Raw genomic sequence first — 18,760 nt, 5'->3', positions numbered from 1 at the left:
TTGCCAGCAGCTCTTTTTAGAGGCAGAATCAATGTGCTGTTGGACACCACAGTGTCTTAAGAAGAGAGGAGGACTGGAGACACACTGACGAAAACAAGACATACCAAGGCTGGAAGAAGGTGGTTATAAAACTGCTCAGGCTATCAGCATTGATGAATATCAGTTTCTCGGTGACAATGAGATATTCTAAGGTTGTACCTGTGTGTAAAGTAGGATTGTCAGATTATAACTGCATTTGGTAAATGGTTTAAAAAGACCTCTAGAGAAGAATACATGAACATCCAGAAAATCCTGAATTAACAGACTAGAAGAAACAATTGGAATGTGTAGTCTGACTGTTCTAAAGCAATTTAAGAACCTTTCATACCTCCACATTAGCGTCTATGACTTGTGTCTGGTTAAACCAACAAATACGAATATTTCTTATATTAAAAGGTGGATGCAGGACAACCTGACTCAGAGCAGGACAACCACCAACACTAAACAGAGTTGGTGATTGTTTTGACAAGCCAAATTTTGTAAACCTCCAAGGGCGAAGATAGCCCACCTCCAGCGGAACCTCTCCCAGGGCTGTGCCACGTCCTCTGAGAAAAGAGTGCTTCCTAACGGCCAACCTGAACTTCTAAAAAAATGTAAATTTGGTGCCTTCCCTTGTCTCCTACTAATTGTCCTGTATTGGACATAGTATATTCAGGGACATCTTAGCTGTCCTTCCATGGACCTCTTGCATTTCTAAGGATTTTGAATAGGCATTGTTACAGATTTTTTTTCTAAGTTAACAGACATTACCTTGAAAAGGTGGGTGGCTTAGGGAACTAACCTTTAGGTGTCCCCATTATGGCCAGCTCCACCTAAGCTAGTCACTCAAGCTCCCTTTGTAACAAATGGAGAAAATGATGCACTTTTAGAACACGATCCACTGGCCTGTTTTACCTGTTTGCCTCTGGGTGAGGTTCTGTGGACTGCAGCCTGGACCTTGGTTTGACATCGTGCCTACACCTCTGTCTCAGGTGGCCATAACTGACTTTTCAGCCCCACCAGAGCTGCCTCAGGCTGCGAGCACAAACCACGAAGGGTGCGTTATCTATTGAAAAGGTGAGCAGGAAAAGCCAAGATGCTATTAGAAAAGCCATAGAGATGTTTCTCACACACTAGCACAGGAACCTTACCCACAGCAATGCCCTGTGAAAGCCAGAAGCCACCCAGCTGGCTTCCCCCCACAGCTTGACCATGGGCTGAGCGAACAGGCAGCAAGAGGCACGCTTAGACCATACCAAACCTTGTGTAACTTCCTGAGGTATTTCCTCAACTGACCCGATCAGCCGATGTTCACATTTGGAGATGGTTTTCATATTACACCACTCACCAGGCTTTGGTGATGGCGACTGCACTGCCTGGCTGGCCCTAGAAGCACCTTCCTTACTGCGTGTGGGAGGGAGAGGGTCCCTGGAGTGGAGCAGAACAGCAGGGGTGTGCAGAGGGGTCACTGCCATAGCACCGATGGCCTTGCAGCCTGCTGCTGACGTGGGTGGCTGCTAGGGAGGGACCGGGGACTGAATGCTCCTCAGATCAGACTGGGTGCGATGCACGGTCCCGCTGAGCCCTCAGGGCCTGACGCGGCCTTATAGAGGAGTCCCTCTGCCCGGCCAGGCAGCGAAGGGAGCTTTGTCAGATCCCCCCTCGCTCCGTTTGTGGGGTCAACCAGCCAGAGAGCAGAGAGCGGGGTCAGACCCCAACCATTCGCCTGCACGGAGACTGGGTCCCTTTAATGTCGGAAACCTGAGGAGTCCCCACAGCACAGGGCTTCCCAACAGAGCAAGCAGATCCCTCTGTATTACTGTCATTTCCCCTTGTCTGAGCATGGCGTTGAGCAAACGAATCTGCTGTTGCATCCCTTACATTATCTCTCTGCCCACTGGCGTGTGGATTAGTGTTGCTGCAGCAACAGCACTTTTGTACGATGAGCCCATTCTGGGAGAGCTGCTCCAGTTTGGGTGACTCAGGGCTCTGTCATGGGCTTGAAAGTGATTTGGCATCTGCTTCCACCCCTTTGTCTCGGCATCCCATACGGTTCAGCCCTGACTTATTTGCCAGCGAATGCTGGAAGGATTTGGGAGGGGGGCGGTGGGGGGGCAGGGCTTGGGAGCCGGAGTCTGCTTCTCTTCCTAACGAATGCAGCCTGAATAAAGTTGCTGACAAGGGTGTGTGTCCAGGAGCCCGGCTCCTTTATTGTTTCGTGTATCAGATATAAATGTTATGTTCAGTAATGCCTGGTCAAAGCAATGTCACTCTCAGTTTAGAAAACACAATTGAGTGATTTGCCATGGGAGAGAATCTATTCTGCAGAGACTGTGATAATATTATTCACCCACGAATTTACATAAATGCATATGATTTGCATATGCAAATGGAGGCTTCCAGGCTGTGACTGCAATAAACACAGCAAGATTGTCAGCGCTGCAAAACCTTTCCTCCAAAGAGAGACGCTGAAATGTGTTTGGAGGCTTGCTCACTCCAAATTGGCGAGCCCTGGCAGGGCTGTGGGTTTCTGTACACACCGCCTGCCATTGAGGCCCCCGCGCCTGCCAGTGCTGCTGCCCCCTTGCCACCCCTCCCACCACCAGTCCTGCCTGCCAGGTGCCCCCAGCAAGGCCACAGCCCACCACTCGGATTCTCCTTCCTTTCCTGCCTCCTTCCCCAGAGCTGGTGCTGATGGAGGGAAATGTCCTACCAGGGAGAAGGAGGTGATGGGACACTCAACACAGAATGGGGCATTGCAGAAATCAAGGGAAGGAAAAACCCTTCCCCACCCAGGCCAGGGGGGCTGCTGGTCATCCCCCGCTGGGCAGCCAAGCCCTCTCCACATGCCTCCAGTCTGGGGTGCTTTGGAGAGACCTTGGTGGTGGCCAACCTCAATACGTCCTTAGTGCCAACTGTCTGGAAACCACCCATTGGGCGCCACCATGTTTGGCACCAAAAAGCATCTGCCCAATGCTCAGGTACTACGGGAACACCCCGCGGAACGCTGTGGATGAGAATTACTACGCCCATCCACTCGGCCCGTAACCTGGGGCCGATCTACGGTGGGTGCCTGGGGCTGCCTCTCTTTGGAGTATTCTTCACTGCGCCCTGAGGGCAGGACTGAAGATAACAGGGCTGATTCCGCTCCTACAAACAGCCTGAGGCTGCCCCAGCAGTGACGTGCCCTGGCCCAGGAGGGGATGGCGGGTGCCACCCCTGCCCATCCTGGCCACTATAGCTGAGGCTAAGGCATATAGAACTGAGGCTATAGTTCTGTCTCAGCTGGATGAACTGGATCTTGAAGTGCTTTATGTCAAATACAGTATGGAGAAGCTGCATTGAACCTTCTGGAAACTGGATTTGGAATTAGTCCTGTTGGTTTATTGTGGTGAAAAATTACATCTCTGCTATCCTCCTTCCATGGAGAGCAAAGCAGCCCTGAGTGGAGGGGTGCTGGGCTCCAGAACGATGTGAGACACAAACTGCCATGAATATTGCAGAAAAAACTGAACTGGCTGACTCTAGGTCTGCTCCAAAGGTCAAGGTAGCCAGTGTTCTGCCTCCTTCACAAACAATCTCAGCAATGTAGGGAAACATCATGAGAAACGAGGCAAGGGTAGAACATGGCTTTGCCCAGGGTACGCAGGTTCCAGCAGTGATGGGATGTGGGTTTCCCAAGCTGAAGTTTAGCGCTGGATTGTCATGCCGAAGGGCTACCAGCGGGGTGATTCTCAGTGATTTTCTCCAAGCCACTTCTCACCCCATGGTGTAGGTAGCCTCCACAGTGCTTTCTGGAAACAAGTTCCACAATCTAATGACACGCTTCTCTCAATTTTAAACCCAAGGGCCAATCATGTCACTGTGGAGCAGCAACAAACCTCTGGACAAATCAAACAGGAGACGGCTCATGCAGTAGCTCTTGGGCCAGTCCAGGCAGGACAAGATGTGAGAAACATGCTTTACACCCTCCAAACAAAAAAAGAGGTATTAGCAGCATATGTAGGCGTTTGAGCCACTTCAGAAGCAGCTGGTACTGAAGCACAGCTCCTCCTGGAACCTCATCTGCCCATGCTGGGCTGGACGTTTCCTCTGCACACCATGCACTGACACTGCATGGAGTAAGTGGATCACACTGATCACAGGCTTAAATGGGAAACCCTGATGACCCAGGAATCGTGGAAGTGATCATGGACTGACAAGAAGGCAGAAGTTTTGGAGCATCACCAGGTGAGGTGCCTCATGCTGAAGAGCCCCCACTGTGTGATAAACTACTGACTAACCAAAAAGCCGGGGGAAGAAGGAGGAAGATGATGTTTGGAGTTACGGCATTTGTCTTTCCAAGTAACCATGATGTGAGATGGAGCCCTGCTTTCCTGGAGGTGGCTAAAATCTGCCTGCTGATGGGGAAGTATTGAATTAATTCCTTTTTTTGCTTTGCTTGTCCGTGCAGGTTTTGCTTTATCTATTAAATTGTCTTTACCTCAACCCATGTCTCCCCATCCTGCTGGCAGGGAGTGAGCAGCTGTGTGGTGCTTAGCTGCCAGCCTGGGCTAACCCAACACAGGTTCTTAAATCCCGAGAAATAAATGTCTTTTCCTACGCACACTCTTGTCATCATTCATGATCTGTAAGGTCTGTATTGTGTCATTGTTCTCTAAGCTGCAAATCTAAATATTGTCCCCTCAACTGAAGGCATTCAACCCTTCTGGTCCTTGTGGCTGTTGCCTTGTTTGTGTGCTTTCCTCATTTTACAGAACAGTTTTGGGAAATGTGACGGTCAGATTGCAAACAGACCTGTCATTTATCTTTTAGGATAAGGGTTAAGGGTTGCCCCCAGGGCGTGAGACCACTGCCTATGGTAAGACTGGGCAGCCTGCAGACATGGCCCCAGCAGACGGGGCTTTTGGTAGAACTTAAGTCTCCAAAACGATGAAGCTGAACATTGCACTGCTGTTGCCTTAGTTTGAGGCAAAGGTCCCCTTTTTGTAAGGGCTTGTATCAGCTCCCAGACTCTTTCAGCTTTCTCACTTAACCCAACAGAAGCAACAGGCCATGTCCCACAAAAGCCACAAAGGAGGTCTTATTTTTAGGAGATTTACAGGAAAAAATGATCAAAGTGAAATGAAAAGTGAAAATATACACATAACCATAACTCAGTGTACTGCATAAACTACCTGTCAAACAGAAATCAGATTAATTTAATTAAAAACTTATTAAAGATGATTTGGTTTTTACCAGAGATAATAAGGCCAAAGGACACATGACACAATAATCAGAATTAAAAAAGACAACTGAATAGCTTTTGCAACAATGAAACAACAACAAAAAACCAAAAAGCACCCATAAGTATTGAAAATATCGCAGTCATGGGAAGAACATATTAGGAAATCAGGTGAAAAATAGATCAGCAATGAGAGCATTGCACAGCTGAGGCATGGGGTTCCTGTGCTATTGGCTGAAATGTGGGCTGGAGGCTGAAACAGTAACTCCTACAAGAAAATTAAGTCATTTTTTGGTTTGCGGATAAGCCTGGACCCAGCTGTATTGTACACGCAGATGATGGGAGTCATCTGATGGACTGCAGACGTGTCAGCTGAGACCGTTGGCCTGGTCTGCCACCATAATCCAAGGAGCAAAATAGACACTCATCTGTAGAGGAATTCTAGAGGAATGGAGGCAGGTTAATTAACATTGATAATGTACAGCTGTGGGCTGGCTTCAGGGGCGGTGGGCTGGCTGATATGGATAACGTGCAGCTGTGGCTGGTCCCTGCTAAGCAGTTAAACAGCTCTGAGGGGTATGGAAGAGGAGCTCTGGGTGAAGAGAGACTTGGAAGAAGTAGAGGGAGGACAGAGAGTGCCTCAGATGTAGGGGAGGCCCTTGGGGAAGCAGGGGGGCCTGGATGAGGAGAGGCTGGCTGGAAGAGGAGCCTGGAGAAGGAAGAATCAGGATGCAGCAGAGGTAAGAAGCAGGATGGACTGGCCTGAAGAGGATGGAGAAACAGCGCAGACAGTAGATGGACTTTTAAAACCTTGTGGGGGATTGGTGGCTGTGCGGGGACAAGGTGTGGGAGCTACTTCTTGAAGTTAACCTGGTGTGGGATGGTAAAATCCTTGTTGCGGCCACCTAGTTTTGATAGTGCTGCAACACTCGTCTCATTTTTAGACCTGTGCAAGTAAAAGTCATGCTGCCAACATGCTGGTGTCAGTAAGGTGACCCATGAACACAAGGCTACCTGCACGGTGAGTATCACCAGCGAGAGGAGAGCAGTAAGGAGTTGAAGGCACTTCTCAGGGCTCTGCTGGAGCTGTGAAAAGCCCCTGTGACAGTTCTCAAGCATCACTGCAAATTTCTTAATTATAATTTGTCACAATTTCTAGAAAGTTGCTGCAGGGAAACTGGATCGTTATGAGACACAGAAATGGGATCAGAATAAAAAAGTCAAGATTTTATCACCTAATGCTAACCCCTTCTGTTTTAAACTTGGGGAGTCTGTTTGTTGAAAAGGTAGAGGAGCACGTCTGGTGCCTGAGCCAATGCAATACTAGAGGGGCTCAGGGAGAGTGTTTCTCATTCAGAAATGAAAGGTGCAAATACTGGGAAAGTTGCCAGTTAGACTTGATTAGATGTGTAAGATTAATTAAAACCAGACAGGTTCAGAGAATTGTGAAAAAGACAAATTAGCAAGTTACCAAATCAGAAAACCTATCTTTAGAAAAGGAATTAGAAAGTTTGGCTCATTTATCGTAGCAAATTTGCTTATCAAAGTGTAGCTCTTCTGTGTTTTCAGAGATGGCAAAGCAACTACGCCAACAGTCCTGGTGGTCAACATTTTTGTTGTTACAGGGTAAATATTCCTTTTTTTCAAGCCTCTGCAGTAGAAGCCCTTCCAGCCAAGGATGACTCGCAGTTTCTCTCTTAGGTGACAGTAGAAGTTTTCTTGAGCACCCTGCGTCAACACTGGTCTGTCTGTCAGCTAAACACGCTGGATGTAAGATGTGGAAACAGGCACCCCCTAGCTGGGGTAACGTGTTAGACAAAGGAGAAGAGAGATCTTTGTAAAGCACCGCTGTCTTGTCCAGTGGTTTGCAAATATCTTCTGTTTTGGGGTTATTTTGGAATGTTTAAGGAGTCCTGGCTACACTCCTGGTCAGTGTATATGGTAGGAAAAGGAGGGCTCCTGGACTTGAAGTGGGGACTCTCAAGGAATGCCTAGTCCTAAGCTTGCTTTTCCTATCCTATCACAGGAAGAGCTGTAAATCACCCACAGCCAATGCCCAGATAGTGTTAAAAAGGCACTAAGTGTCAATCGTGACACAATGGTTCTCGGCCAATAACCCCATTCAGATATGACCTTCATCCTGGAAACTTCAACTAAACAGTCTTAAATAATACACCTGATATCAGAAGCTCTTAATTACATCCAGCATCACTGTAATATTACTCAAGTTTGTAGGCAATATTAAACCACTTGCATTTGTACATACTTTTGCTGACTTAATCTGAGGTTCATTTTGTAAGATTGCACCTGCCAAGAGCAGGCTAAAATTAAACTTTGAGTAATTTAAAGAACATGAGCTATAACTGTCTATATATGTGATATGTAAATTATACAGCCAAATTGCTAACAAATCCTTCTCATTTCAGAACCTTTAGGAAAATCACTGGTAGATCCACTGGGTGGTTTTGGGAGCTGAAGAAGCAGATTAGGAATGCCACCCTACTGGATTTTTATTTCCCTGTTTGTCCATATTTCCTGGGAGGTGATCATATCCATAAGGACACAAATAAGATACATGAATTCATCTTCAAAAAGTCTTTCGTTTTTGTAATGTTGAAAAAATGGTAATAGTTACTTGGAAGTATTTCTTGGATGGACAAAGGCCTTGACTTTCATCAGGGACTTCAGGTATGTTCACATTGCTGAATGGCTGGACTCTGAATCCAGAATTCTGTCTTAATGCTCAAAAATGTTCTGTATTTGACATGCCATCACAGATTAAAATGAGTCAAACGCTAATCGGTGGGAAGACAGTAACTAGCAACTGTAAAGACTCCTACTAGACGTGCCTAGGTTGTGTCACTCAGGCCTGGCAAAAACTTTAAAACAGGCTCAATTTGAGCCAACTTGCCATAGGTGGTACTGCAGCTCAACACAAGTCATGCAAATCGGATCTGCCATGCTAAGAGAGTGTTAGCAGCAAGACACATCTAAACAAATACCATCGTTACCCTGGCTAATGATTTTTGTATGTTAAGCACACATTGATTAAAGCAGCTTGGCTCTTGTAAGGCAAGAGGGATATTATTGCAATTCCTGTTGGCAGATTGACCAAAAGCTTCCACGTCTCAGCAGGAGACAAGGTGTATTTCTAGATGGCTGGCCCATCTGCTGGTAAGCCTTAGAAACAGAGGTCTGTAGCATACATCAGATGAAGACATTTTTCAGTTGAATCTGTGACAGAGATAACCGAGAGTGCTGTGCGTTATATCTGCATCTTTTCAATACCCAGCACAATTCTTCAATCTTTATTATTTCATATTTAAAGCTTGTTCTTTAAAACTGGCTACGTTTTCCTGCCTTTCCTTACAAAATCCAGCCAATAGTGCAGGCTGAACTGTTTGACTTGGCAGTGGAAGGGCCTGAGGAGCATCACTGAGACCCTATCACCATTGTCAGGTGGAAGATAATGTTCTACCTCCTGGTTACCAGCCCTGGTGAGTATGTGGGCAGTGTTGATTTGGCCTCCAGGACAGCAGTGGAAATAAAGTGCCTTCAGAGCATCAGTTAAATTATGAAAGTTTAAAAGTCAGAAGTGATTTAGTGACCTTGGAGTCGTGCCCTCTGGAGGCTTGGACTGCCCAGGTCTGCGCTGTGCCTGCAGAGAGGGAGGAAGGGCTGAAGGCATCCTTGCATCTCTCCTTGGCTTGCACACCCAGTTGAGCAGTGACGGTGCTACAGGAGCTGGAGAGCAGCACAGCCAAGACAGAGGCGGTGAGAAAGCACTAGCTAAAGACCTGTCATGACCTAGTCGGCACAGCAGTGAGTCATACCCGGGCACAGAAGATGTAGCATATAGCAGGGGTGACCTGAGTGACCATCAGGTCTCTCCTTGGCACGTGTGTGCTGGGCCGTGTGTTGTCATTGTAAGCCTTGGGCTGTCCCATGGATAAGGGGTGCTCAGTTGTGCTCAGGGTCCTAATGAAGGTCCCCGCCCCATGTTAGGCATATGCTGGGAACTGAGTAATCCAGGACCTAAAAAAGGTCTAACACCTTGCCTCTTTTGCAGCACCACTGTTGGCCTCAGCTGTGTGTCACAGCCAGTGAAGCGATGGCTGAGAGGATCCTGGGAGGTCTCTAGGCCAAGCACCTGCTCGGAGTAGGATACTCCCCGGCACCGGCCCAGGGTGGCCAGGGCTTCAGGCAGTTGAGTCCTGCAAATGTCCCAGGACAGCACCTCCTCACCTCCTTGAGCACCTGGCTCGGAGCCACACCACCCTGGAGCAAGGTGGGTCTCCTCATGCAAGCATGAACCTTTGAAGTCCCAGCCTGTGACAATTGCCCTTGGTTATATAGCTTGGCACTGCAGTGAAGAGACTGGCTCTACCATATTTGTAAGAGCCCTTCAAGAAGACATAGGCTGCTACTGAACCGCCCTCCACCGCCTCATGGCCAGACCCTTCCTGGTGAGCTGTGCCCCACATCTTTGCCGCCACCTTGGAAGCACCCACTGGCCACCATCTAGCTTGTCTAGCTCCTTCTTGAGCTGCCGGGGGCACTTCCCAACACGGTATTACAGGTGCTGCAAATGCCAAGCAGAGGATGACAGCCCCCCTTGATCTGCTGCCCCCAGTCCTCCCAGTGTAGCCCAGCACCCGGCTCATTTTGTCGGAGACGAGGACAACTGTGAGTTCATATTCCTGCTGCTAACTGCAGCCATCGGTTCCTGCCTGCAAACCCACAGCTCTGTGGGTGGGCTGTGAAGTTTCCACCTGACCACACGGAGGTGAGTGGTGACGTATAGCTAGGGAAGCAAGTCAGCGTGCAGAACAGCTGGCATGTGGATTCACTGGCTGGTGGCCTCCTGCATCCCCAACACCCCACCACCAGCCCTCAGCTAAGACTACCGGGTGGCCAGAAGCACCCCCTAAATTTCCAGTGCTCTTGCATGGGGTCCCTTAGGCAGGTGCTTCACTTTGCCGACTGCTGCTTTTAATGAAGGACTCAAATGAAAAGCAATCGGTTTGCAATTAAACTGTCTCTTAAAAGCTCTTTGTGACCACTTACATTTACTTCTGAATTTGGTTACGGGAATGGTAACAGATTTCTGGCTTAAGGACAGAAACACTTTTAAGTCTTTGTGTGAGTTGAAGCCCTCCTCCCTGCGTGCACCTGGCCCCAGGCTGCTGCTGGCCCTGGAGGACAGAGTGGATCCCTGGGGCTGGGACATCCCGGGAGACGCGAGTTGTTAGTTTTTGGGGGAATGAGGCTCCCTGATATTTAGGGAAATGCGTACATTTCTTATTGCTCTGTGTTGTTGTTGTTCTAGTAGCATTTTGAAGCTGTTGCTGCCCTCAGGGCTGTGCTGTGCTCTGCCGTGTAGGGGAGAAAGAAAACCCCTCGCGAGAAGCTGCCTGGCCATGCCAGCACACCGCCAAGCCTGGGGTATGCTGAGGTCCACAAGGCTGCTCGTCCTCGAAGCTCCCCTCTGGCAATGGTCAGGGCTGCCCATGGCTGTTTGCTCTATGGGACAGCTGATAAAGCTGAATTCCAGCCTGAAAAGCTCCTGCTTGCATGGCAAGGACCAACCATCCTGTTTGGCCGGGTGGCGACGTGGATTCCCACTGGCCATGCCTGGCTGCAGAGAACGCTGAAGAAAACCTTTAAAACCACAAGATGCTTGCGGCCATTCAGTTGACAGCTGTTTTCACGAGCGGGCACGTGTCACCCCAGCACCTCTTGGCGTTACCTCTGGCCTCGCTGTGGTCCCCAAGGAGCCTCACCTGCCGCGTGGCGGATCTAGGGGCAGCAGCCGGTGGCACGACCCTGTTTGCACCCTGAGGTGTTCGCACCCCTCCAGCCGCCTCAGCAGAAGGTGACCTCTGGTTTGGGCGTCAGCTCTTCCAGTTCAGAGGTTCATGTGCCAGCGCAGGCTGCTGGTGGGGCGCCTTGGCTTCATGTGCCAGAGCAGGAGTTGGAGCAGCACCTCCGGGCTTGCACGGTAAGTGCAGTCAGCTCCGTTCCTGACAAACTCCATCATTATCTTAGTCATTTGCCCTAGAACCAGCTGCATTTTAAGCTGTAGGAAAATTATATGTGGGGTCTTTTTCTTCCTTTGTGGTGCTACAGCAGCTGGATTTGCATCAGGAAATCCACTCCCATGGTGTGATGCTGCTCTGCAATTTTATTCTTTTTGAAGAAAGCTTTAAGCCTATAACAAAACATGGGCTGTGGGATATAAATATTTTGAACCTTCAGAGAATGAAAAAAACCAAGACTGTCAAGAGAATGAAGTCTCCCACTTGTTTCAGCAAGGGGAGACACTGAAAGCTAAAGGAGACGAGTCACATGTCACTTCAGACTGCATCTAAATGTAAATGTTTTTCACATACAGTCTTTTTTTCTAATGAGGAAGCTACTGTGGGAGCAGTAAGAACATGTTTTTAAGTTTGTCTCCCTTTCCCTGGGGGCCCAAGGCCACTGGGATCCTCAGCCAGCTGCCAAACCTCCAGCTTCCCCTGAAAACATTTCTGAGGGATAGAAATAAAATTTAATAACTTTTGACAGACAAAAGCCATTCTTCTAGTTGCCAAGCCCTTGGCTTAGAGGCCAATGAATGCTGACTGGTAAGACGCACTTTACAGGAGTCACAGTTATGGGCAGGGACCTATTAGTGCTATGTCTTGAGGAATGATGAGAGGAGCGGGGCTGGATATTTTACTCTGTTTACACCAATGACTCCAAATCTGGCTTCTTCCTTCAGGCTAGTGACACGCCAAAGTTTTTCAAGACTTCTTGGTGAATGGTGCTCATGGAAGAGGACAGCGCTTGGTGTTTCTTCTCAGTTCATAGGTGGAGTTGTCTCTCTGACTGTCGTCTTCAGCCTCTGCACATGTATCAGTATATTGGGAATGGTTTCTAGTTGTTTCCTGGGTCACAATATCTCTGTAGGCCTGCACTGCCACAGCTCTGGCCTCGGGCTAGATTTTCATCTAAATTCTCTCAGGACATCCCCAGAAAGCTCTGGGCCCATCCATCACTATCTATAATGCTGCATTGACCAGTCTTTCATGCCTTGATGCCCCCAAACCCCAATGATTCAGATGTGTTCTGTTATGTATGCTGTCATTAGGGTATTTGGGATTACACCTGCAGTCATTTTTTTTTTTTTTTAGTCGGTGTCACCACTATCCCTTCTGATGGCACCTAAAAAGGCTATTGGTGTGACCCACGACTGCTGCCTGCAGGGCTGGGATGGTAGCTGTGACCCTGTTGCCCACTTTGCTTCCACCCATGCCATTCCTGAAGGGTCAGGAAGAGCAGCAGTCTTGGTCTTCATGGCCTCACTCCACCTCTCCATCTCATCCTTCCTCGCCTCTCTTTTAGCAGCAGTAACCCAGACAGCACGTATTGGACACTTATCTGAGGAAGCTTATGTTGGCGTCGGCACTCTGGCAGGCAGCATTTAGATGACCTTTTCCCATCTGTGCCTCACTTGTTCCTTTTCCCATCTGCTGTACCAGGATGGAAGCACGTGAAGAAGGGTTGGACCTACGGCAAAATACCAGCCCTGCTCACTGAAGCTTATGTCTATGGTCCGTGCTACCCCTGGACCTTGGTCAGGTATTGCCTGGGAGCACACTAGTTGGTCAGGGACAGGGTGACATCAGGGAGTTTCTAAAAATCAACCAGGCTGGACTGCAAACCCCGCTCCTGGCTTTGCAGCCCAGTGCTCCACCTTTCCACTGCCACCTGTGAGCCTGGATGCTGCAGGTCTGTATTTGCCCCACAAGGTCCTTCCCTTTGCGTGGTGTCTGCCCAGGCTGCTCCCTGTGCCAAGAGCCGATGGCTTCAGCCTCGCACATAATGTCTCACCACTGAGGCCCAGGGCAGGACGCTCCCCCCGCCCCCCCCCACCCCCCCAACACGATGGTGTGTGAGCTGGAGGGCTGCTGTTGAGTTATGCTCTCTCTAGATACTATAACCAGATGGCAGCATCCTTCCCTGGCCCCTCAGTAAAAAATATAATGCAGTGCAAACCCTCAGCAGCTTCATCTTTTTGCTTTTATCCCTTCCACTGCACTGTCATCAATGTAGTGCTTGCCGGCATTGTCTGACTGCACTGTGGAGTAGCTGGATTATTCCAGTCACCCCTAAACCCATTTACCAGGTGCTGAGACCCCGTTCTTATTGCAGTTCTTTTCCTTGTGCACATTTAGATGCTTCCTCTCTGCCACAGGAATAAATGTTTTTCCCATTTATGTCCCAAAGCAGGAATGATCTGTTCTGATTTTGCTGCCAAAATATTCCCTATTCAGTGGAAAAATACCCAGAAAAGTTGCACCAGCAGGATGGGGCGCTCTGTCAGCAGTCCCAGGGTCCTGCAAGATGACCAGTCTTCCTGAAGGTCTCGTATCTAGGAGAGATGGGTTTACCTGAGGATGAGGAACCACTGATGATCTCTGGTCCAGCCTGCCCTGGATGGGTGCAGGGGACTGGGCTGATGCTGTGCCCATCTTTGCTTCCCTTCCTCTGTTTTGGGGTGCATTGGATCCTGCAAATGGGACTCATTCCCCCAAAGTCTGCCCTGTGCCTGCCTAAAGGTCAGAGGATCAGGAAGACAACTGGAAAAACATCCTTTTCTTTAAGAGTCTGTATCACATCACGCTACGCACTGTACGTGAGACCTCAGCTCCAGAGAGCAGATACTCAAAGCCCTCAGTGGGGACTGAAGGAGACATTTAATTTTGTGTGCTGCGGGAAGCATTGTCTCTGCCTGAGCAGTCAGGGAGCCCTGGCCCAGATTTTTCTGCCCTTCTGCTCACTCAGCCTTCAAGAACCCTGAAAAAACTGATGCCATTTTTGATAGCCCTCGACCCTACGTGGGGTACCTCCTCCCATCCCTGCGGTGCAGCAGAGGCTCTCGGGCACTTTGGTGTTCCCAGAATCTCAGACAAATCTGCAAGATGTGAATCTATGGCATAAAATTCTGCATATGGCTTGTTCAGCTGCCTCCTTTCCCATGGATGCTGCTTGCCATACCCCTGGTGTTTCTTACATGTCCTCTGCATTGTTCATTTCGGGTGAACTTGTAGGGATTTTGGGGAAGGCAAGAACATGGGGCAGACACCTGTCTGCAGCGTCTTCTCCTGAAAACAGGGAGAGGCATTTTGCTCGCGGGGACATTTTTTTGCCTCACAGGGGAAAAAAACCAGACCTTTTTGTCAAGAACATCTTGGTTCATCACTCTGAACGTCAAAACCCTCCTTGATTCTGCTGTTAAATCCCAATTTATATCAAAGCGTGAGGCAGGTCAGGAGCTGGCAAGACCCTGGGAGAGCTGATGGCACAGCAAGGTATCGCTGCCCCATGCAGATTCGTGCCTTTAGATCCAGCCATGTAATTTTGACCTGTTCTACAACCCACCGCGCAACCCCATTCAGACACACCGTTCCCCAGCTGAAGGAGAAAAGGGATATAAGGAATCAAAGTGATGCTGTCTATATTTCAGGAGGCTCCCCTGCCCCAGGCTTCGGTCCTGAAGTTGAGCAGCCGTGCTCGGGGCGAGGAAATAATTTAATTCTTCAGTAAAACATGCTGTGATTTAGCCATTTCATGAACCTGTGTAGCTTTTAAATGCTTCCTGAGCATGGACTTCTCATTGTATGCTCAGTCTTTCTCTACTGGAACTGCACATTTTCATTCTCAAAGTCCACGGTGATAAATGGATTATTTTAAAAAAACAATTCGGCTTTTCCCTTCTGATTTCTAAACATTCCCAGACATGGCAGTCCACCTCCAAGTTCACTCCCACCTACTTCTTGCCATCTCCATGTTGGCACTGAAAGGATCTAATTCAATAATCAAAAAAAAAGACTTCTCTGGAAAGGTGAAAATAACCCAAGAATCTCCGTAGCACCAAATTCCAACATCTCCCTCTTTACCCTACGGATGATTAGGCTTACAGCCCCTACCTGGCACATACAGAAACTTAACGAGATATATTCCAATGAGAAATCCTACACGATAAAGAGGGAAATTAACTGAAATATTATGTTATGCAACTCGCTGTGTGCTGTGTTCAGATGACCTGAAATGTTTTATTCTGTATTTTTTGTTCTAAAGTGCTTCCAATTACATTTTGTTAATACATTTATTTCTATACTGCTGTATTTATTTTTAAAATAAGTAACTTGGGTTACTTATCAGCCACAATAAGATATAACCAGTTCTTTAAAAAATTATTTATATTGTTGGTGAAAGGAAATAAATGACATTTCCAGAATTAAAAAGAACAAAATCCATCTTTGAGGAATTTTACTAATGAATATTTTCTCAGGTGCCATTTGCGTTCTTAGCTTATTTGCTGGACTAAATTCACATGACAGAATACAACAAAAGAAGAGAAAGAAGTCCAAAAACTGCAGCAGCCAAAAAGAAAATAGAATTAAATATTTTTTAAAGGACTGATCACAGTTTGATGGAAAAGAAAAAAATACCTGCTACACAGTCATGCGACAGATAAAATTGCTATTGCACAAGAAAATAAAAATGCATCCTTTTACATCCAAAACAAATGCCTATTGCTACAGTGACGAAAATGGAGAAATTAAGAGTGGTGGGGAAGACTCCATTTGCGGAAAGGGAAACCTAGACATTGCCCTTTAAAAATACCCCCCAAACTTTTCATTAATTACCCATCAAATCTGAAGAAATTATGCTTAGAATCAAACACGCAGTCATGGCCAGCTCAGCAGGGCAAAGGGTGAAAAGGAAGGGGCACACGTACACACAGATCCCATAGCTAATAATTAATTAATTAATTAATCAACCATCAAAAGAGGGGAAGGGGGGAAGAAATCTTACCACCAAATTGGGTAACCAGCTAAGACCTTTGTGCCATTGAAGAGGAAAGATAAAATTAGTCCGAGCAGGTGGTAATCCATTAGTCCAGGCTGGTGCAAGGGGAAAATCCTAACGAAGTTTTCAGAAAAACATCAAGTGCGAAAATGAAGAATCCCCCCTCCTTCCAGAAAAAAAAAAAAAAAAAAAAGAAAAAAAAAGAAAAAAAAAGAAAAAAAAAAAAGGGGGGAGAAAAAAAAAAAAAAAAAAAAGAGGAGTTAAGGCAAGTCCGTGCGGTGCGGGTGACTTTGCGGCGGGCAGGAGCGCACCTCGCCCCGCTCCCCCGTGGCCGCACAGCCCAGGCGAGGCGCGCGCGGGGCCGCGGTGGCCGCGGCGGCCAATCAGGGCCCAGGTGCGGGATGAGCCCCCGCGCGCGCTGTCAATCACCCCCGCCCGCAACTTCGCTCCTCGCCTCCGGAGACGAACCTCTTTGCAAGGGACTTCACTGGGGCGCTGAGATTTTGGGTGTCTGTGGGTGGGGGTTTTCCCCTTCCAATTTTTTTTTTTTTATTAATTTTTTTTTTTTTTTTTTTTTAAATTTTTGTTGTTAATTTCACTTAGAAACCCAGGAGGCACGGACCCTGCTTCTGGCTGGGCACGGCAAGGCTTTGCAAGGTAAGGATGAAGGGTGACTGTGACCGAGCTTAATCTCACGGTGGGGGTGAGATAGACAACTTATTCTTTAGATGGAGAGGGAGGTGAGCATTAACCCTTGCAGGAGGCAGAGCTGATGGGAGCACCAAAGAGGCAGAATAACCCTCTGAAAGCGTGGATGTGAGCCCCACGGGCAAAAGCGGTTATAAACTTTAAATGAGAACTGCACTGCCCAGTTTTTTCAAAGTGTGTGGGTGGGATGGGTGGAGAGGGGAGGCAGTGGCAGCCTCATTTCTATTGAGAAAAAAATGCTGGGTCATGGTGAGAGTGGAGCAGGCAGACAGGAAGATGTCCCATTAATGAATTTCTTGTGAGGTGCCTCTCTGGATGCAGAAAGGTGAAAATAGGATAGAAAACCCACCCACTCACTGTTTTTACAGGAGCTGTTGTGTCAGAGTAGCAGATCTAGGGAATGACTCAACAGAATGGGACAAAGAATGAGGAAGTTAAAAAAGTTGCTTTTGTTCATAAAGCATCCTCAGCAAGCACAGCTCTGTTGCCTGCGTTGGCTCTGCCCAGTTTCTAACCACCTGGAGATGAGGTGCTTTAGGAGTAGCCAAGAAAGCAATTTATTGCAGAGCAACGGCTGTAACAGAGGTCCAAGGTGGTATCTTGGGCAGCCCAATGCATCTCATGGTTTTGAAGGTTACAGACCTTCTCCTGAAATTAAAGCTCTGGGTGCAAATGCATTCCTTCTTGCTGTTTAATCGTGGGGATGCACCTGCCTTGTGTCTCTGTCTTTCTTGATTCTCAGTTCTTACAGATTTTATTGTATTTGGACAATGAGTTAGTGCAGAGCTGTTCTTGTAAGTGGTAACTGGTTTCCTGGCCATCATGCACCCAAGAGAGGACACCCGCCAGCTCTTTGCTCTGCACCTCACCTCTTCATCAGTCCCTGCAGCTGCTGCGAGGACTCGGAGGCCAAGCTTCTCCAGGCTTAGTCCAACGGGTTTTCCAGCTGTCAATGACCCATCAGAGATGTTAAACATGGCTTGTTCCTTTTGTGTGATTTCAGATTGGGTGTAGTCCGTCCTGGCAAATCTCTGACCTGGCCCCCAGCTCTGTTTCATTGAATGCCATCACTCAGGGTTAGGAAAGCAATGATTTTCAAACAAGCGTTTGGGAGACACCTGGATTTAATCTGCTCCCCTAAATTAAGCACTCTGTGGGCATCTTCCCCAGATCTTGAGCTCTGTTGCCCATGTGTTTAGGTACGAAGCATTAGCCTGACCTGGCCAATTTGCACAGCCCTGAAGAAATTTTAGTCACAGTTTGGCGTTAGTATGGAACAGGAACTATTCCAAATAGACCCTTAAGATGTGACCCACCTCTTCTGGAGGTTATGTGGGTTTAGCAGGGTGGGTGAAGGTGGTCCTGTGCCCCTGTCTCTCTGGTTCCAGTGCCAGGGAGTGGTCACAGGCACTTTTAACGTACTGGTTCAAGTAAGTCATGGAGTATGTGAATTGCTACTAAAGAGCCTATAAGTCTATCTAGCAAAGCAAGGCCTTAAACTGCTATGTAGGGCTGTGCCTCTACTGGTAGGTGTTTTGGAGCTGCACAGAAACAGAATAAGGCTTAAATGCACTGAGCTAGAGAATCTCTGCCATTACAATGTCAAACTGTTAAAGGGGCAGCAGGAGAGACTGAAGTGAGGTATCTCAGATGATACTACAGGTGACTGACATCCCATGGAAGAGGACAAAAAATCCCCAAAACTGCAGAAGGACGATTGGGGAAGGCTTTTGAAATCTGAACTGAATCATTAGTTGGGGGCTGTCATCAAGGTCTTGGTGGCTTGGATGTTCCTGTCCATCAGACACTGGGGAACAATACAAAGCGTTCTTTATCCATTCCTTGATGGTAGGATTTATAAATCAAGCCCGTAATAAGTTACAGAGTGCTTTGTCTGCAGACAACCAAGTGGGGGAAAGTGACCTAAGACCCAAACCCCAGAGAATTTAT

The 18,760-nt window shown here is 47.8% G+C and overlaps 1 protein-coding gene across 1 annotated transcript in view; it reads right to left on the bottom strand.

Annotated features, from left to right (window-relative positions):
• Positions 1–16,275, bottom strand: part of WNT3 (Wnt family member 3) — a 37,637-nt gene extending 21,362 nt beyond the window's left edge. Inside the window, exon 1 of the mRNA XM_056362740.1 lies at positions 16,109–16,275. Coding sequence (XP_056218715.1) covers positions 16,109–16,188 — 80 coding nt within the window. The 5' untranslated portion in view covers positions 16,189–16,275. The remainder of the gene's footprint in view (positions 1–16,108) is intronic.
• Positions 16,276–18,760: the final 2,485 nt, after the last annotated feature.

Source organism: Falco biarmicus, chromosome 17, assembly GCF_023638135.1.
Source record: "Falco biarmicus isolate bFalBia1 chromosome 17, bFalBia1.pri, whole genome shotgun sequence".
In the NCBI taxonomy this organism is placed as follows: domain Eukaryota; kingdom Metazoa; phylum Chordata; class Aves; order Falconiformes; family Falconidae; genus Falco; species Falco biarmicus.
The sequence above is the reverse complement of the archived record's forward strand: the minus strand, read 5'-3'. Positions and strand labels throughout refer to the sequence as shown.